The sequence below is a fragment of the Phodopus roborovskii genome, unplaced genomic scaffold (genome assembly GCF_943737965.1).
Source record: "Phodopus roborovskii unplaced genomic scaffold, PHOROB, whole genome shotgun sequence".
Taxonomy (NCBI): domain Eukaryota; kingdom Metazoa; phylum Chordata; class Mammalia; order Rodentia; family Cricetidae; genus Phodopus; species Phodopus roborovskii.
In genome coordinates, this window is record NW_026126611.1 from 7,546,931 (window position 1) to 7,567,812 (window position 20,882).

At 48.2% G+C, this 20,882-nt stretch overlaps 1 protein-coding gene across 2 annotated transcripts in view; it reads right to left on the reverse strand.

Moving 5' to 3' along the window:
* Arid1b (AT-rich interaction domain 1B) overlaps positions 1 to 20,882 on the reverse strand; it is a 318,541-nt gene that overhangs the window by 19,554 nt on the left and 278,105 nt on the right. For both annotated transcript variants that reach the window (XM_051206127.1, XM_051206126.1), the window contains 5 exons: positions 16,581 to 16,726; positions 10,384 to 10,493; positions 9,552 to 9,710; positions 3,800 to 4,009; positions 1,619 to 1,823 (listed from right to left, as the gene is read on the reverse strand). In XM_051206127.1, coding sequence (XP_051062084.1) covers positions 1,619 to 1,823; positions 3,800 to 4,009; positions 9,552 to 9,710; positions 10,384 to 10,493; positions 16,581 to 16,726 — 830 coding nt within the window. The remainder of the gene's footprint in view (positions 1 to 1,618; positions 1,824 to 3,799; positions 4,010 to 9,551; positions 9,711 to 10,383; positions 10,494 to 16,580; positions 16,727 to 20,882) is intronic.

Below are 20,882 nucleotides of genomic sequence, written 5' to 3' on the forward strand. Positions count from 1 at the left end.
CCTTACAGTGAATGCCAGGGAGCTTTGCTTCTACTGTCCCCATGTTATGGAAGGGCCTAGAGTGCATGTCCAAACCACACTCCTCTGTGCAGCTAAAATGATAATGTCACCACAAAGGCAGCGGCTTTAAATAGGGGAGAGCAAAGTGCTGGCCATTGAGGGAACAGGCCTCCACTTTCTGTAGATCGGCAGGGCTTCCTGTCCGGAGGATGAGGCATGCTGGGAGAGCTATTCTCCACACACAAGTACAGGCCATTCAGGGACACGAGTTCTTTCCTGACAAATAACATGCATCTTTAGATCTTTGCAGACATTACTACTTTGGGCCCTGCACCCCACTGGGGTTTTATTTTGGAAAAAAATAGTTTCAGAGCTGTTCACGGGCAGCTTCTTTCATTCTGTGAACTGAATGTAGTGTTGTGTGGTTTTTAAAATTAGGCTGGCCAGTGCTCAGGCACATCCTGCAATGGTGACAGTTCGGGGTCATTAAGGGCGAGGCTAGAGCGGAGGGTTTTTCCAACTGGGAGGCCTGTGCCTAGGGACGGTCAGGGCAGTGAGCAGCTGGCTGTATTTATTTGCGACCTGTTGGCTGCCAAGAGTAGCAGCTCTGCAATGCTGACAGTGGCCGAAGAATCATGAGAAGGGAACAGAATTCCTTCTCTGGCTTCCAGATGTAAACATCAGGTCTGTTTCAAAGGCCTTTCCATCTAGGCTGAGGACCTGGTGGCTTCAGTGAACATCCAGAAACAGGCCTCTTGTACCCTCGCCGAGCCTTTACTCTCAGGGACATGTGAACTGCTCCTGCACCCAGGGCTGATGACAAGTATGACAGTGCCTGCACACTGTACACGCTCAAGAAACACGGGCTGTCAGCCGTGTTCAGCGCCCGGATGTGGTGGACCGATGCACAGGGGCCACCTTGCACAGCAACTGCAATAGTGCCGCCGCGGGCTTAAATGTGGTCTCTGTGATGACCCGTGGCCAGAAGCCAGGAAAGGTGGGGTGGATGTTCCTGAGTGAGGGCTACCATTCACAGCAAAGCAGAGGGCAACGTCTTCCTGCCTGTGACTCGGGAGTTCCCAGTGCACAGTATTTGGTAATTTCACACTTGAAAGTCTAATGGGTGACAAAGGCAGCCGGAGCTGAAAAGCATGACCCGTATCCAACAGCCTGAATGGGAGGGCAGGAAGGGGCTGCCTCACGATGGCACTGAAGGACTTTTCCACGGCATTGCAGGATTCCCTTCAGTGAGAACTTGCTGGACATGAAGCAGCAGAACTTAAGTCCGACCTCCCCTTATTTTCTTTTGAAAGTACAAATTAGAGGGGCCCAGACAGAAGAGGTGGTGCAAGTCAGCCCCTGGGCCTGAAGGGGGCAGCACTGGGGCTGTAAACTATCAGAAGGGGGGTGTTTACTCTGGAGGGTTAGATGGAATATTTTGAAGCTCTTGTATTAGAAGCAAAGGTATACAGCTCAGGACTGGCAGGTCCACTCTGAGGAGACGAGGGAATGCAGGGAAGGCAGGGAGTGAGTGCCGGGCAGCGCCCACGTCTCCCAGGCCTGCAGTCTGGCGCGGCCAGCTGCCCTGCACTGGCCCAGTTGTAGCACCGACACTTACCAGGAGATGGCGGCTGGAGCTTGGGCTGTTTCTTCGCATCCCCAGTGCTGAAGACTTCTGGCGGGGGCTCCTCCCCTCGCTCGATTTTGCACTCAAAGGCGAACAGGTACTGAATGTACTGCTTTTTGAGGGAGCTAGCCGCGCTGCTGGAAGTGCCAACGCTCAGGTTGGTTGCCAGCTCTCGCCACTTCTTGTTTTTATTAACCTGGGGGAAAAGAATAAGAAAAAAAAAGGGCGGGGTCACTGGTTTGCAGCGAAGAGTCTCGTTTAAAGCCAGGAGACACTTAATGTTTTGGCTTTTTTCATTTGCCTCTTCTAACCAATGCTCTTCACTTCCACTCAGCAGCACAGACAGCGTTAGGGTTTTAAAGCCATTAAGGAACCTGCTGATGGCTACATAAAAGCCCACTTGCTGGGGTCTTCTGGCTGCTCCATCTCCTAGAGGTTTGCATAAGAGCTTCTGGATTCCTGAGCCCCAGGACGAATGGAGACCCCTCCTGCATCACACACCCATCCCCAACTAATCTCTAACATGATGCCTAACACGAACATAAGGAAAACACCATGCTTGCATGAAAAAGTAATGTCTCCTCCAACAGCCACCAGAGTGTGCGCCTGTACCCTGGCTGCACCCTTCCAGTAAGCTCAGTCACTGAGGCTCCCTGGGAACCAGACACAGGAAGTATCTAGAGCAGGGTTACTGTTCCCTGGCTGCTGGAGTGCTGGCCAGCACAGGTCTGTGCCTATCCTACAGGGCTTCCTACTTCCTGCCTGGGGTGGACATCAGCAACCCAAGAAGGAGTGTGTGTGTGTGTGTGTGTGAGAGAGAGAGAGAGAGAGAGAGAGAGAGAGAGAGAGAGAGACAAGTAGGGAGAGAGATAGAGAGACAGACACACAGAGACAGAGAGAGATAAAGAGAGACAGAAAGAGAGTTGGGGGGGGGAAGGAGGGAGGCAGGGGCATTGTTTCAACTTCTTCATTCCAACCCAGGAATGGGTTATGAAATAATAAAGTCATGAATGAAACATGCAGTCACACGAATAAGACAGAGGCTTGTGCCTTTTGATGTGTGCTACGTCGAGTAGCTTGAAATTGTCATGAAAAAAATGACTATCTGGATCCGAACTGTAGCACAAGGCTCTTCACATTCATTTACTTAGTGCTCAACAGTCACAATAAACGCCCTTTGGTGGCTCTGGGAAATGTGGCTGCTTCGGGCTGGGCTGCAACTCTGCTGCTTGGTCACCCAGAGCTGTCAGGGCGCCTGCTCACAGGCTTGCCGGGAAGCAGCAGGGTGCCAGCAGCACCATGTCCCCAGCTCGGTGCGAGCTATCCTAGCAGAGCTGCACAGGCCACCCAGTGAGTGGACTGCGGTTGTTCTCTAGGCTTGGCGATTGGCATTAGAGTCTAGCCTAGGGGAGACAGGGCAGAGTGGGAGGGGCAGGGATGCAGGAAGAGGGAGAAGTTAGCACACTCTGTTTTCATGACTAGACCCCTCACCAAAAATGGGGTGAACACAGTGGGGTGCCGAGGACACAAGATTTGGGGGACACCTATCCCGGGTGTATTGGCGGGGACGTGCACAGACAGAAAATGAGCACCAACAAGAATTCTGTATCTGGGTCTGCCTCCCACCCAGCCAGTGTCCTGGCCCGGGTGCTACTACAGTACTAGCCCTGTGGCTATCCAGGAGCTGTGGCATGGTTCTAAATTATGACTGAATTTCTCCTTCTGGTTTCTTTTGAGATGGGGTTTCATGATTGCTGAGGTTGGCCTTGAACTTCTGAACCTCCTGTGTCTACCTTGCAAGTATGAAATTACAGGTGTGCCCCACTATACTGTTCAAATTAAAAAAGTGAATTTGATTTTTATCTGACCCTCATAATGAATTTAGCCATTTCTAAAACACTTCTGGAGTGTTTACCATGAATCTGTAGCAGATTCCAGAGATTCTGGAGCTGCTGGGAAAAAAAAAAGGCTAGCGATCGGCTATAGAGAAGGAAACTGAGGCCACACAAGTGTAGAGTCCTAGCTCTCTCCTGCTCCTAGAGTCCTAGAAGATGACCTTCCTACAGGCTTAGCTATTCCTCTCTGGAAAGATATCCTGACACAAAATGCAACATCCCACCCCGAAGTCATCCATCCACAGGCCAGCCTTTAACACTTGCTCCTCTCTCTCACCTGGGCCAAACCGCCAATCTCTTTGACGCAGACATAGAGTCGAAACAGGTCCAGGGGCTTCTTGCCCACTGCCGGAAGACTGGACACGGGGGAGCCCCTCTCTTCCATGAACGTCAGGTAGCGGTCAACCCACAGCTTCCTCTCCGGCTCATTCCCCAGCTCATACACTTTTGTGATCTTCTCTCCCGTGGTGGAAGATGAGCTGGACTTCTAGTGTCACAAGTACGTGGCAGAGGGCACAAGGGACAGGGATGGGGGCGGGGGCGGGGGCGGGGGAGGCGAGGAAAGAGCCAAGAACTGATGAGCGTAAGGAAATGCATTTAAAAACTACAGCTATCGTACAGCAGCTAGGAACAAAGGCTAGTAGTTCAAATGATCCATTTTCTTAAATAACATACTTTAACTTTAAATAAAAGGAGCCAAGCTCTCCATTTCATACTTAACTATACTAAACACTCCAATAGAAGCATTGAGTCCCAGAAGGCAAGATTCCAATGGAGTCTCTTGTGCTTCTGAAAAAATAAAAGACGGGGAACCCAGACAACGAACGCCTGTGGCCAGATTTCTCATGTCTGATGTCACAGAGTCCCCTTACCCACAATACTACATTCCTATTTTTTTTTTCTCAAAGTAAGACTGATTAATATGTGTCCTTAACGAAAACCAAGTCATGTGGTGGGACAGATACATGGTGCTTACTGCAGAGCGTGCAGGAGGACAGAACCCTCCAAGCTGCTGGAGTTGGGAAGCCATTGGGCAGTTAAAGCTGTGGCATGCGGCAGCCAGCTCTCCCTAGGTAAGATTTCTGAGCTTCTCAGTGTGATCAAGGGGTATGAGACACGTTCCTCAGTGTTGTTAGTGCCCTAGAAACCACGCTCCAGGCTTGTCAAGTGGCAGCTTCCCCTCGGCAGGACATTCTGCCTATAATGTTAAGCCTCTAGCTGTAGATGCCTGAGGCATAAAATCTGTCTGTAAAATACATAAACATGGACGACCTGGGCCCCCTGCTGTGAACTCACACTCCAAGCCACTTGGAAGGATGAGACAGGAAGATCACAAAGTTTGAGGTTAGACTGGACATTTTATTGAGTCCCTGTCTCAAACTTGAAAAAAGTAAAGAGGAGAAGGCCTGGGAATAGAACCCAATGAAAGAAAACCGTCCCCAGTAATGAAGGCAGTGTAAGGAGAGACATGGTTACAATGGGAAGTAAGTGTGATCTTTTAGGGTTGACTTTGGCATTGAACTTAAACTCTACGTCATTTAGAAATTACTTTAAGGGCTGGACAGATTGCTCAGCGGTTAAGAGCACTGAGGGCTCTTCCAGAGCTTGAGTTCAATTCTCAGGAACACAAGGTGGCTCACAGCCACCTATAATGGGATCTGGTGCCCTCTTGTGGCCTGCAGGCGGACATGCATGCAGAACTCTATACACAATAAATAGGTGACTCTTAAAAACAAGAAATTACTTTAGATAAGAAATTTACCATTCTTAAGGTGTGTGTGTGTTTGTGTGTATGTATGTGTGTTTGCGTGTACAATATCCAAATGATAAGCTTTTGAATTGTATCTTCCATAAACTTTATTTTCTACAGAAAATCTTACAGATCGTTTACTAAGAGAACAAAGTGCCAACGGAGATGACAGAGGATGTCCATACCGAAACCCTGCAGAAAAGCCTGGCTACTGCCAAAAGGACGGCCATTAGCAGGTGGCTGCTAAGTGGTGGCAGAGAGCTGTCACTCAAACATAAGCCCAGTGCTCTGAAAAACCAAAATCATGGGAGAACATGAGGAAAAACCATTTTTCCCTACAGTCTGACCCATTCCCTCATGGACAATGGGTAACAAGGCTGGACACTGCTTGCTGTTAAGGAGGAGAGTTACAGAGACGGCCCCTTTGTTTAGAGGGACCTGAAAGACCTGAGCAGCTCTGCCACCACCCTGGAGGTAAGTAAGAGCCAGGCTGCAATGTGGCCAGTGCGCATCTCCCTGGGACAGAAGCTGAGCCCAGGCAGAGGACCAGAGCACAGCAGCGTGCCTCCTCTTTTGAGAGGACCCTTGCAGCTGGGAGCAGACCCGAAACTCTGGTCATCTTCGTTAACATTTGCTATTCTAATCTGTTCCCTTATAATTAGGAAGGGGCAATGAGTAGTTTTTCAAAAGGGGTCTTTTTTTTTTTAAATTATGTGTGTGTATGTTTGTGTCCGCATGTGTGTCTTCGTCTGCAGTTGTCCGCAGAGTCCAGAAGAGGGGCATGGATCACCTGGAACTGGAGTTCCAGGTGGCTGGGAGCCACACAACGTGGGTTGTGGGTGCTGGGCCCTGACACTGGGTCCCAGATAGCGCAGCAAGCACTCCCCAGCTAAGCCATCTCCCCAGCATCACAAATGACAGTTATCGATAATTTTGCACCTTCCCCACAGCATTATTGGCCCTGCTGTGCAGGAAAGGCATCTCACACAGCGGAAGCACGCAGCTGACCGTGGGATGGGCTCTCAGGAAGCCGGCTGGCTCATCTACACCAGGGCTTGGTTCCCTCCCTCACGTCCGGAGTGTTCTCTTGCCGTCCTCTGTCTAGAGTGGAGTGTGCAGTGCTGTCTGACAACGGCCCTCGCACCTGCCCTTATGCTCGGCGATTGAGGCTGCACTCCCTCACAGCACAGTGTCCTTCACACTAATGGCCTGGGAGGTGTCCTCTGAATGCTTAAGCGTGACAATTAACAACTGACTCAAATAGTGTATGTGCAGGACAAAAGGTGTGGTGTCCGAGGTGACATTACAGTTAAGAGGGCGGCTGACACCTCCCTGGCTCAAGGCTTGGGAGGCAAACCCCAGGGTAAGGCAGAGAACAGAGAGGCAGAGCTCGCCACAAACGGCTTCGTGTTTAAGAACTTACCAACACACCTATGGCTCCAGGGCTAAAAACAAGGACATGTTCATCGCTGCCACTGCACACTAGGTGGATGGATCCTCTGAGGAAGTTTTCATTTTTCTTTTACATTTATGTTTTATTTATCTTTTATGTGTTTGTGTATGCTGCCTTCATGTGTGTGTACCATGTGTATATAGTGCTCATGGAGGCCAGAAGAGGGGCTGGATCCTTTGGAACTGGAGTTATGATGGTTGTGAGCCACCACTGGGTGCCGGGGACTAAATCTTGTCCTCTTGCAAGAGCTCTTACCCTGTCCCCGAGCCATCTCTCCAGTCTCGTCTGAGGATGGTCTTTAAGACCCACTACCTACGACAGGGGGCAAGGCCTTCAGGAAGACCAGGTGACTTGCAGGTGTCCAAGGGACACTTGAAACTGCTTCTGTGCTGTAAACCCCGTATCCCAGGTCCTAAAACTACTGGGGAAGGGAGGGGGTAAAAAAGGACCGGACGCTGTGGAAAAAATTACAGCAAGATATTCTTACAGTGCCACAAATGTTTTCCTTGCATATAGTTTAATTAAGCTAAGACGCACATTTCCTCAAGCCTCTGAGGCAGATTTACATTTCTGCAGTCTTTACCATATGCTTGGTTCTATGTATATGTGAATGTGTATGGGCAAATGTTTATTTATATTTTAGAATGTTTCCTAACAAAGCAACGTTGGTCCGTAGCGCTCTGTCAAAGCAACCGCAGCAGCTCTGTTATTTCGTGGCTCATGCCTGCTATTAGAAAGCTTTACTGGGGACACTGTTAAGAGCAATTTCAAGTACAAACTGAAGTGTCGTCTCAGAAGGAGCAGCTACCCATTCCTGCATCGCGGACGTCTGCAGCGATCAGAAGCCACAATGGCAAGAGGTCCTGCACTGCACTGCGCTTTCCTTCAGTGCCCGCCTGGAATACCCATCTCATGCAGCAAGAGCCTGCCTGCCACCCTGTCCTTGCTTAGCAATGGAGCCAAAGCTTTGCCTATAACTTCTTAAACACAAAGCGATCTGTGGTATGAAAACAGGTAAGATATATGGCAGTAGTTTTTAAAAAAGAAAAATGCTAAATTTCAGTTGTAACCGTTGGAAAATGGGGTCAGTACTTCAGTATTCTTTTCTTTCTTTCTTCCTTTCTTTCTTTCTTTCTCTCTTTCTTTCGAGGTAGGGGTTTGCTATGTAGCCCAGGCTAGATTCAAACATGATCCTCCTGCCTTCGCCTCCCTAGTCTGGGATTATAGGCAAGTGCCACTGCATCTAGCTAGAAAGTGGAATTTGGGGTAACAATTTTGCACAGGCCTCGCGGGATAAGGACAGCTTGAGTAGTTGGAACGCAGCACAGCACCCATTCTCCATCAGTTGTGATTTGTGATTCCAGGACGAACAATGAGTGTTATAGCCTGCTTCCCATTCTATTAGAGGCCTTCATTTCCACTAATTATTCTCAATTATTATCTTAAGTTTTAAACATTCCCATTTTCTACCAATGAGCCAGTATGCAAATGTATCTGTAAATGTATTTGGAGTCTTCCCATTCGTTTAGTATTATGAATTCATATGCCTTTTCCCATTAAAAAGAGAGGGAAAGGAAAGAAAAGGTCCAGGGTGGGTTACTGAAAAATAAAACAACCGCTCACCCCAAACCACACTATCGGCTGCCTTCTGAGACTCAAAGTAAAGCACAAGGGCATAAAACGGCGTGCGGGCTGCTCTCCCTCTGATCTGGCTGGGGCGGTCACTGTCCACTCCGGGTATTTCAGAACTGAAGCACACCTTCAGGAAGGGATACCAGGGGCGCCCTTTCCTGACCTGAAAGGGAAATCTCTGGCCACAGCAGCGGTTTCACAAGGGTTTGCTCAGGCCACCGGCTCTTCAACACGCCGGCCAGGGGTAATTAATGACAGCCTCCTCTTGGGTTTTGACTAGATTGCCAGATCCTACACAGCCAGGGGCTTCTCTCCAGGTCACCCTTCCTGAGCTGGGCTCCTTAACACTGTCTTACTGAAACACCGTGTTAAGGTTCTTGACAACTAATTTCACTGTTTTTTTTTTAAATATCTTTTGATTTATATATGCATTTAAAGTAAAAGGTTATTCTATTTTTTTTTTTTTATTTGTACAGAACAATTTTTTTTTTTTTTTAGAAGGAATAAAGGTCGAACATGGTGTTTCAAAAGAGCGTCTCCTGGTATGTTCACGACATTGCTGTTACTGACACACCACACTTATCTCAAGACAGCCAGCATTTTTGTGCAGAATGCCACTTCTGTCCCTCAGTGGCTCTGATGCAGGTACGCATTCTTAGTCCAAAAGTTCACACTCCCTGACATTTCAGTAACTTTGTCCACTTCAGACATACAACTTATAAATGAAACGGGCTGCTGTTTTGATACATTGTACTCGGCTGTCATATTCATTTACTTCAGGTAAGCAGCTTTGAAGTCAAGGCTTAGATATAGTAGACCATGTCAAAGTTGAACCAGGAGCCAGATGCGTCATTTATCTCCTGGCTGCTATTGGTTCCCATGTAGACGACAGCAGCTGGTTGTAGAGAAACCTCCGTGGCACACGGTATGCACCCCAGGGCGGAGTCTGAGCCCCAAAGGCAGAGGTTCACTCCACGGGGAGGTGGACCTTCACCTCAGAGCAGCTGCTGAAAGTGCCAGAAAGACTCACACACACTTGTTTTGTTACTGCTGCAATCACTTATCAATTCTGCCTTTTCATGGATCCACCATGAACAGTCTTATAAAGCGAACCAGGGAGCGGCGGATTAATTAATTCATTAATCAACTACCCCAGCCCCACAAGACATGACAAACAGCAGGGGGGTCACTTACAGGGCTGGATGGAGTCTTGGGCCAGCCTGGGCTGCTAATGCTATCGCTCTCATCTCCGTGAAAGGAAGAGATGCTGGCAGAGCTGGGGGACATCGGGGAAGGGACTGGCAGGTTGCCTGGGGTCGGAGGCTGAGAAATACCCTGAGAGCTGTAGCTATCCTGTGGTAGAGGGATAAGAAAAAAGAAAGGACAAAGGTACAGTCAACTTTATTTAAAACAACAAAAGTACACCAGTTTAACACACGCGCGCACGCGCGCGCACGCGCGTGCACGCGCACACGCACACACGTGTATATATGGCACACTAGCAGAGTACGAAGACATCTTAGTATGGCTGGTCGGTTTGTGAGACTCGGGAGAGGTCACAAAGCCATCATGCTTGCTTCGAGCTTAGATGGAATGCTGAGCGTGGACAGCCCTTATGCAAGAAAGTAAGAAAGCAGACACGGAAAAGCCAGTCACCGTATTTGTGAAAAAGTATGATTGCTATCGCTGAGGTGGCTAAAACAGGAAGCTCTGAACGAAAGGCAGAGAAAATGGCTGCAAGGCCCACACCAGCCAAGAGACATCCCTCGCTCCCCCAACAGCATCTCTTAGGTTGGTTGGGCCCTCCCAGGCCTCCCCCATTGTGATTCTATGCTTTAAGAACTAGTAAATTTCAGATTCACGCCCTAGAGGGTGGGGAGCGGGAACAGGAAAGCCTGCAGACATGCGGCACACGAAGGCATGTAGCGTGAAGAAACGTGAGCCGGTGTCTCAGCACCAGGCCGAGGACAGCGAGGCGGCCCCGCGGCCAGAGACAACGGCATGGCATGCAGGGAAAAGGAAGTACCTTTGACTTGCTCTCGGGCTGGGGCACACCTTCTTCTTTCCCGTCTGCCTTAAGAGGCACGGACAGCTTGGATTCGCCAGGAGACATCATATCTGCAAGACCCATAGACGCTAAGGGAAAACAGAGAGCCAGGATTAAACGTGGATGTCCCACAACACTTCTGCTCACATGAACTACGGCGTGAAGCACCCAGGCTTCCCTTGGAGGAAAGAAAGGGAGGAAAGGCGTGGGATCCCGGAGCATGTCTGAAATCCTTTTACATGGTGGGTGGGTGCGGGGGGTAGACTCTGTGTACCCAAGACCCCCAAACACTGAGGGCAATTATTGTAGTTTTTCTTTATCACAGCTTAAGAGAGTAGGCAACAAGTGGAAGTGGGCGCCATGTGAACTGTTGTCGAGGCGCTGGAAGCAGCGTGGTGTGTACCAGCTGGGCTCTAGAGTCACACGAACTGTTCAGGAGGCTCTGGAAGCAGCTGTGGTGTGTACCAGCTGGGCTCTAGAGTCACACGAATTGTTCAGGAGGCTCTGGAAGCAGCGTGGTGTGTACCAGCTGGGCTCTAGAGGGCTTGGTGCTGTTTCTTCAGTTCAAGTACTCTGCTTGCAAAGCCTTAGCCTTTTCACGTAGTCTAGTCTACACTACAGAGGACTGAGCGGAAGGTCCCCATGACCACAGCGGGCTGCTGTCCCCTCAGCTGGCACAGAGCCTGCGGCCACCAACCTTTACAGCCAATGGGACAACACAGGCGCTCCTGACACCACCTACATTTTCTATCTAGGGTCTGAGAGACACAGCAGGGTCCACGGAGGCCCCAGATAAAGGGTCAGAGGACACCTGGCTCACACATCCTCAGGCGGATGATTTCTTCAGGGCAGAGTCAGACTACTGCATGAGATCTGTGCAGCTATCCAGGGAACAGAGCTGAATTCCCACAGGACTTCCTGTACAGCATCTGCACAGGCCTGAGCCAGAGGAGCTGCGACTGGGCTACGGACAGATGTGTGGAAGGGACACTGAGGCAGCATCTGCAACCACTCCCTGTCAAGACGATAAGGTCTCACAAACAAACGGCTCCCGCTGCCGAGGCTGCAGCGGCAGGTGTGGGCTCAGCCAGGCAGGACACGGGGAGCACAAGGTACTGGGAGAAAAGGAAAAGCAAGCCTGCTAGCAAAAGGCCCCGCAGATCACCCACTACAAAAGACTGCTGCACACACTCGTGCATTCCTATGTTTTAGAAAATAATTAGTTTTAATTACAGCAGCGAGAGAATGAACAGACTCTGGTGAGCTAGCTGGCAAGCTCCACGGTGCTAATTTGTTAATATCGTTAGCATCACGGCAGGTTGAGACCTCAGGTCTTGCCAAAAAAGCCTAGCCTCCACGTGCCCTGGAGTTTACATCGGCACACTCAATACCACGCTCTGAAATCCCATGTTTCCACAGGCACACTAGCTGGGTGTGCAGAGCCCATTTGCAGCCCAGTCAGTCCTTAAAGTCATCACAGCACACACAGATCATAATTGAGATGCTTTTTTTTTCCCCTCCTAAATTACTTTCAATACTTAGACCTTTAAGAACGGGAACAAAAAGCTTTTTCAAGTGATGCAGCTGCAGAGAAAAATCTATTGGGATCAGCTAAAAATGTGTTATTTCTGCGAATGTGTGAAGGCTCAGAAAAAGCAGCTGAGCCGTATTACAGCAGCCTGCCTTGCTCAAAGCAGAGGTTGCTTTCGTGTGGTTTCCCTGAAGGGCCCAACGGGCCCAGAATTAGTGAGCCTGGACACTTGGAAGTCGAGGAGACAAATGTAGAACACAGGGGCCTGTGCAGGACGGTCTGCATGTCTGCATGTTGCTCCCTGCTCCATTGCAGGCCCTGTTCAGAGCAACGGCAGCCAGCACAGTTGGGGGCGGGGGAGGTCACAACACATGGCTTCTGGCGAACCCTGCTGTTTCAGAGGAGAAAGCCACTGTCTTGCCAGTATTTGTAAGTTATGGCTGTATATTTTTTTGGTAGTAGGAATAGTGATATGTTTTATGCATCTCACACATTAATGTACACAAAAGTAATTTTAAGCAGAAAGAACTAAGCCCATTGTACTATAATAATCAACAGTAATTCACACTGATTTCACAATCAGACTCAGAAGAAGATAAGTATACCTGGGATTTGAAACTCCCCAAATTTCTTCATTCTCTATTATATAGTTTAAACTGGGCATCCTGGATATGCAAATATACCTGCATTGCCCTATTATTCTGAGAGACAGGGGAATGGAATGATACTCTCTAAGTACAACATACATTATTCTTTTGCTACATGACTGCATTGTCTTCCTTTGTTTTTCCTTTTACTGAAGTGCTTAGTTTTGATTTAAGCAAAACTTCAGAGTCACTGCACAGAGCCACGTATCTACCATCTCTCCAGGGCAGTGGTCTCTCGCTGTGTTTCACTCTTTCCTAGGGAAGGAGACCACACCACTGTCAGGGTGCTTTCCATCAACTGCTGATTCTCCCATTCCCAGGAATCCAGAGAACCAAGTTTGGGTGGGTGTGGCCAGGGACAACAAGGGATCCACTTTGATAGCATCTGAGATGATAACATGGGCTGCCTGTAAGGTGCAAATGCATTCTAAGTATAGGCTCTGGTCCTGCCAGTGGATTTAGGAGCTAAATGACCTCTTAAAGCTACCAGGGGTCAAGGTCCTAAGGTTGCTGGATTCGTGCAACCCCAAGAACTCAAGGAGCATAGGACTGAGTAAAGCTAGCCTGCTCCCTCCCAGCTTCTCTCCATTCTTTACAAGGTCGCAAAGATCCCCAGAAGGTAGCGAAACACACAATGCTATTTCCTTTCTTGGTGACATCCCATTTTCTAGAGATATTTTGTCATTCTCAAACATACAAAGGGCCTACCTGGTTCATGAATTGGTCCTTGCTACTTTTTGAATCAAGCTCTCTCTGTAGTCTAGGCTGGCTTAAAGAGCTCATTATGTTGTCCAGACTAACCTCAAATTCACTGTGATACTCCTGCATCTCAAGCATCACCTGCTCGAAGATTTGATGTGTAGCGGAATACACACTGCACCGTTAACAGAGCACATGTGTGAGCGACATAAAAATCTCCGGGAAATGTTCTTCCTCACAGCACTGGCAACAGACCTTTCCTTGTACCGCAGCCTCTGTGAGTGTGCCCAGGGAGCATGAGGTGGGCATGGCTCCATAATGTGCCCAGCTGACAGCCTCTGCAGCTTGATCTCCTCCAGCTAGGAGGGACACCAAGAACCCCGGCACATGACGTCAGCATGGAAGCCTTCCAGGTTAAAAACCCTGGCTGTCACCATTTGTCAAGTCCCTCGGCCTCATTCCTTGTCTCTGGTTTGCTTGCCCCTTTTCTTTCTTGACGGTAGACCGTGACTGATCAAGTGACCAGTGAGCAAAACACTTCCCTGTCTGTGGCTGTCCCGTCTATGCATGGAAAACTACACAAAGAATTTGTTAGTAATACAGCCTCCTGGACACACCCTCAGAATTCCGATAGGCTCTGCAGCTGTGCTAGGTAGTCCTTGGGTAGTTCTGTGGTAGTGCAACTTTCTTTCTTCCTTTCTCCAAGAAGGCTACCCGAGCTAGCACTCAGTGTCTAGGTAGGGAAGTGGCAGGACACTTCACTTTTGGGATTAAAATCTGGCCAAGGCTCCCCATGGAGAGGCTTTGCTGTAGCAGTGGGTAGGTGCTCATGTCCTATAGGGCAGCACAGTAGAAAGCTTGGTTTCTATAGAGTGCTTCTCGAGAGGCAAACTTAGAGCTCAGGGGTAGGTTTTCCTGCTGCTGGAATATAGATGTCCGCTTAAAGGCGATGCCTCCTGTGCAGACAAGAGTGCATTAAAGGACACTATAAATGCTAGTACAAATCTATGTACGCAACTACAGTACAGGTCTTGCATAAGGGTACGCACACCTTTACCTATAACTTATACTTTTGTTCACAATATTAAGGGAGCAAAATTTTAATCCAATTTTCTAAACACAAATTTCAATCCCCAAAATCAAAATGACCACCAATATCCCACCAGACCCAAATTTCTCCACCACAGGGAAAATGCCCACTGTTTCCCATCCAACATTTCTGGAGAAATCCCTGCTCCATTTGTACTCACATTTAAGTCATTATTTACTCACTGAAGCCTGTGACAGTGTTACTACACAGGAGGATTGTGCGCGTGCGTGCGTGCGCCTGCGTGCGTGTGTGTGTGTGTGTGTGTGTGTGTGTGCGCGCGCACGTGCACAATATACCTTCTACACCATTAATTGGCTCAGTGAAGGGAATTGTGGGATGCTAGTAGTTACAGGGACTGCTAACAGAAGCTCAGAAAATCCCACTGCTGGCCCTGCCTACATCTCTGCCACTTTCCTTCCTCTGTGGGGCACCATGGCGAAGGAGTACCCTGCTGGTACCCGTGGGGATTTATCTCCATGGCACCAGATGGAGGAGTGCCTTGCTGGTACCCGTGGGAATTTATCTCCATGGCACCAAGCCGTGGAGGTAGATGGTACAACGAGCTTCTCCCACTGTACAGGGTAGCACAGAGCTCTGGGGGAGCTGTGCTGCTGACACCCTGCCATCCTATTCCTGTTCCTCTCCGAGGTGAACACACTCATAACAGACTCACACGGACCTGTCAATAGACACAAGAAATACCAGACGGTCAATACCCTTCAGATATTCTGAGTGATTACTTCTATGAGGTAGCATGTGATTTAATAATGTGGAAATAAAATCATATAAATGTGTAAGAAGGAAATTTGATAAATGTTTGAATTATTAAAAATTCAATATTTTGAAATGCACAATGCCATGAAAAATATACTACTATGCTATACAGAAAGCTGTAAGGATAAATGGTCCTTTCACTGAACAGATTTCCTCTGCATGAAGTAATGAATCGCTGAATTATCTGAATAATAAAATGAAACCCTTTCTATGAATCCCCATAAAACTGACTCTTTCTTAAGAATACATAGATCTTCCCAGTCAGGACAGGGGGCCATCTGTTTACTATTAGTATTTTGGGAGCTCTGGGATTTAAAGGGAAAGGAAAAAATGAGCATTGCTAACAGTAGATAGAAATTTATTCCAGTTTCAGAAGCAATTTTATTGTAGGAAGCCAGACAGAACATAGGCTGTCCCGACCCAGCTCCTGTATGGGCGGGGCAGCATTGCGGGGAGGAGGCGGCTCCCAGCTGGAGGCTGCCGGACCTGCACACTTCATTTCCCCCATGAACCACTGCCTGCCTAACACTAGGAAGGGATATTTCAGGTTCACAGTTTAGTCTATAATTTTCTAAACTTACAGAGGAGTGATCAGGGAAGGCAGCTGCTAAGCGAGCCCCTAGAGATGGGTGGCTCTGCTGCTCATGCAGGTAACATGCCTGGCCCCTCTGGGCTGTACCCCATGACAGATAGCTCTGGAGGGGTGTGGTGGGGGCTTTCCAGGGTACCCAGACACAGAGCTCATGGGCCAAGCTGTGTGAATGGTAACTGATGACCATGGGAGCTGATGACACGTCCCAAAGCTTTGGAGGACTCTCCATCTTCATCAAGCATGTGTGAAATAATGAGTGAATCTTACCAAAAGGGATGCTACCACCCAACCAAACGCCAGTTTCCTATTTCTGGTGCTACACTCATCTTTGGGAAGCTCTGGCTCTTGAGAAGTATCAAGGCCTTGTACAATGCTCACAGCTGGATAGGAGCCGTAATGTACTGTATTTGAAGAAGGCAAATATTTTCTAAGAAGGGGACTGAGAGAATTCACCACAGCCGGACAGCTCTCTGGAGACAACTGCAGAGAGCTCTGTGGAGCTGCTGAGGGTCGCACACAAGGAAAGGTATTGTTCTGGAAGGGAGAAGTGCTTCAGGCTTCTCTGCTTGGCTCTGCATCCCCGCCCTGGCCCGCCTCGAATCCCAGAGCCTCCATGTTTACTTCTGTCATGACAGTTCATGCTCTGGGACCCTTCAATCCTCCCAGTCACTCCCAAGGATAAAGCGGATGTACAGCATACAGTCAAACCAAAGATGCGTGAAACATGTTGATGTAGTGTTTAAATGATTTCCTCTTCTCCGGCATTTGGGCATACTGACCCTGAAGCCTAAGAAGAGGAGACAAGAAGACAGGGTGGCCCTCAAACGCAGAGGCACTGGTTACCTGTGGAGCTGTTCACCATTGCAGGTGTCATGCTGTAGGGCTGTGCCTGTGTGTTCATCAGGCCGGAGCTGTTGTTCATGGGTTGGCTGTAGGGAGAGCTGGAGGCCATGAGTCCACTCTGGTTCACGCCAGGAAAACTGCCTTGCCTGTAGGGAGAGAGAACACGCACTGAGCACCAAGCTGACTGCACACTGGCGGTCATCTCAAGATGCAGGGGCAAGGCCTGCACGTTTCAGAGAGGCTGAACTCTGCTGGTTGGCAAATCTTCCATATACTATCCACAAGTAAGTTACAATCATAACTGTGTCAAGTCTTCACTGTGACCAAGACAAACAGAAGCAGGGGTAGTGGGCTTGAAATAGAAACAGGAATTACAAAAGCAAGCCAAGTCAATGCCTCATTTTTAAAACTACCTTTCTTTATCCTGTTTGGCACCAAGGATCAAATCCTGGGTCATCCCAACTCTGCCCGCCCCACTCGCCCAGCCCAAACCCTAAGATGGCACAAATGAAGCCTTGAAGCTGCATTAAGATCTATCTATCTATCTATCTGTCTGTCTGTCTGTCTGTCTGTCTGTCTGCTGTCTGTCTATCTACCTACCTACCTATCTATCTACCTATCTATCTATCTATCTATCTATCTATCCATCCATCTACCTACCTACCTACCTATCTATCTATCTATCTATCTATCTATCTATCTATCTATCTACCTACCTATCTATCTATCTACCTACCTACCTACCTATCTATCTATCTATCTATCTATCTATCTATCTACCTATCTATCTACCTACCTACTTACCTATCTATCAATCATCTATGTATCTATGTATGTCTCTATCGTCTATGTATCTATGTATGTATTGATCCATCCATCATCTATGTATCTATCTATCCATCTGTCTATCATCTATGTATGTATCTATCTATCAATCATCTATGTATCTATCTTTGTATCTATCATCTATCTATGATTCTATCTATCATCTATCTTTGTATCCATCTATCTATCAATCATCTATGTATCTATCTTTGTATCTATCATCTATCTATGATTCTATCTATCATCTATCTTTGTATCCATCTATCTATCATCTATCTATGTATCCAACCATCCATCTTTGTATCTATCATCTATGTATCTACCTGTCATCTATGTATCTATCATCTATCTATCTCTCTCTTATTTATGTCTGTTGGAGAGAGAAAGAGAGAAGAGAGAAAGGGAGCATGGACATACAGGTGTCCAGAGGCCTGAGATATTGGCTCGCTGTGGACTTGGAGTCACAGGTGGCTGTGTTGGGAGCTGAACTCGGGTCCTCTGCAAGAGCACCATGTGCTTATCCCCTGAGCCACCTCTACAGCCCTAATTCGGAATAAGAGCTGACCACTCACACTGCTTAGTATCCTCACAGCAACACCAGACATCAAGAGATGAAGAGCAACAAACAAGCAGTGTGCGAATCCTATTAAAAACAATTCTTTGCCCTCAATCTTCTGATATAATGGGTATGAGAGGAAGTCCTGCTTCTGCCTCAGTCCTGCTATTTAACTTTTTGAAATCAGGCCCTATGAAAGACACAGCATCTGGGCATGTGGTCTAGGGAAGAGCTCAGACACCAGAAGTGGAGTGCAAAAGCTTCTTCTGTCCCGTGACGTCACAGGGAAGGAACAGCTGAAGTACCTTTACTTCAGAGATGCCGTCACCTCTTACGGACTTAGTGTATGTTCAGTAAGAAACAATTGCCTTCCACTCCTGGGTTCTAGCAGTGAGAAGGGGAATGGCTAGGTGGCAGGGAGGTCTGGTCACCTGTGCAGGACGTTTTGGGACCCCTTTGAAACGCTTGCCCCAACTGTGACTATGCTCCTCTAGGAATAACCCTGAGAAGAGGGTTACATTCACTCTCCCCTCACCAGTCCCAAACACCTGACGAGTCCCTCTCTGAGCTACCTCAGTGGCTCTTACTGTACAGCAGGCAACATTTTCCACAAGGCTCAAAAGAGTCAGAAGAATTACTGTTCAAAACCATTGAGTATATTCCTTTCGTGCATCCGTTTCTATTGGATTCGACTATCTGGCTTATACGAGAAATTAAAATAAGATTTTTTTTAAAAAAAAAATCGAAGAGGTAAAGGTTTTAGTATTTGTTTTATCTTCTTGTTGACAGTACAAACCATTCAGGACATTTCTGTAGCCATACTCACTAGGGACTTGGGAAGACATTCCTGAAAGGATGGTGTGCGCATGTCTGTGGGAGCCGCTGCACATATCCACAGGTTGCTGGCCAGCATCAGAGTGCCCACTGCAGCTGGTGTGGGCACAACTACCATCGCTCAGTGGCTCCTGAGTAGCGTCTAGGTCACTGGGGGCTTGTATGAAACCCTGTGAAGATGCCAGAGCCATCTCCCCATGTTGCTTAGTCCCAGCCTTGTTCTTAGGAACACTGTATTTATCCACAAGGACAGTCTAGCAATGTTGAGAAGTAGCTCGCACTGAAATGGCTCTCTGTGTCTTACAGATGAACGACAGACAAGCACGCTCAACTTCTGAACAGGGTGCTTGCTGGAAGCTGGAGTTCCCACTTCAGTTACCAGCAGCCTGGGGGAGCGTTAGTGAAACGGGTCTTGGGTTGGGACTAGCTGAAGATGGGACCTGTCAGTCTATGATAAACCCAGGTTCCTATGGGAGCAATTTTCAACAAGGTAGGCAAGTGCTGTCCTGAGTCCTGAGCTCCAACAGGGGCCTGGCTTTGGAGGGAAAAGCAGGGCCAACACCAATTCTAAAGAGACCACTACATTGATTTCTGGTAAAGGCAACTAGAGCCCAGCTCTGCTGTGAGCTCAGGAGCTAAAATCTTAATATATATTTCAAATTTTCAGTGAGATCCAGCCCACAGAGTTTGGGCAAAGTCTTATTGTTTTGGTAATGAACACTTGTTTTCCCCTCTGAGGGACAGGGAAGAGTACATGAGTGTGGATCTGGAGAGCAGGGACAGACAGAACCCTGCCCCAGGCCGCCCAGGTGAACGAAGTCCAGCACCCGCTCTCGGGGGACTGCCAGGGAGGGTGGAGACAATGGGCCGCAGAAAAAAAGGGCTGCTCTGACAAAAGAAACCAGTTGACATTTGGGACGCTCTACCTCCAGTCCCAACAATCAGAACTGAGCCTTGAAACCCTAGCCAGCCCCAATTCCAGCCAAGCTTACTCTTCATATGCTTCTTGGATTCTCCAGGAGGCTCCCTTGTTAAAATGCTATACATGCAAACTTTCCACATACCCATCGCGTATCACCGGTAAAACAGATTTCTGACAGAATTACACGGCATCACCAAGAGGAAAAAAACTACTGAAATAATCAAGTCTAGCAGGTAAAGAGAAATATATATATATATATATATATATATATATATATATATATATATATATATATGCACACCCCTGTGGGAGCAGGGATCTGGAGCATTTGGTATAAGCACAGACCAGGAAGGAGAGGCTGGGGGTTGGCTCTTTGAGGTATAGGGCATTTTCAAGCGGGGGGGGGGGGGACTTAAAATTCACATTCTTCTGACGCCATTGGCTGGAGGAACAAGAGTTTGGCCTCAGGAGGCTCCTGTAAATATCTAGGTAAGAGACAATGGAGCCCTGGAAGAAAGGTGGGAAATAAGAAAGGGGACTGGGCAGCTTGGAGGAGGCAGAGTGAATGAGACGCCGTGGAGAAGTCTTTCATTTTCCCCCCTTTGGAGAATGGGAGAACAGTGTTTGTCCAGTGGAGGGGCAGTAGGGGCTTGGCTGGCACATCTTCAGGGTGACCTCTGCAGTACAGAGACCCAACTCTTCAGGTGTGACCCCTCTTGCCCTTGAGTGGGCCTCTGTCATCTGGTGTCTGCCCCAAGGCCACCCCAAAGCCCTTCACCTGGCTGCACAACTGTCCACAGAGCTGGTTCTCATGGAGTCTTGGTGAAGCTCCTCCCATGAGGCTCTGCAGATCCCTTGAAAGCTCACACATCACAAATGTCTTCCCCTTTCCCAGCCTCTCCACTTCCATACCCCACTGCCCAACAGCACCATTGTGTGGCTTGCAGACTTAGCCCCGTCTTTTATGTGGTGCCTAACCTATCCTTACTTGTTCCCAACCAAAACAAATAGAGCTCAAAGGCTCTGACCTCAGAGGATAAAGAAAAGGCAAATACGGTCTCTGGCAGTCTGTATTTCGTCAGTGACTAAGGATGATCTCTTCACCTTCCAAGTGGACCGTGATTTGTTGTCTACTGTTGTGTTTTATACACCATTTATTAGTAAC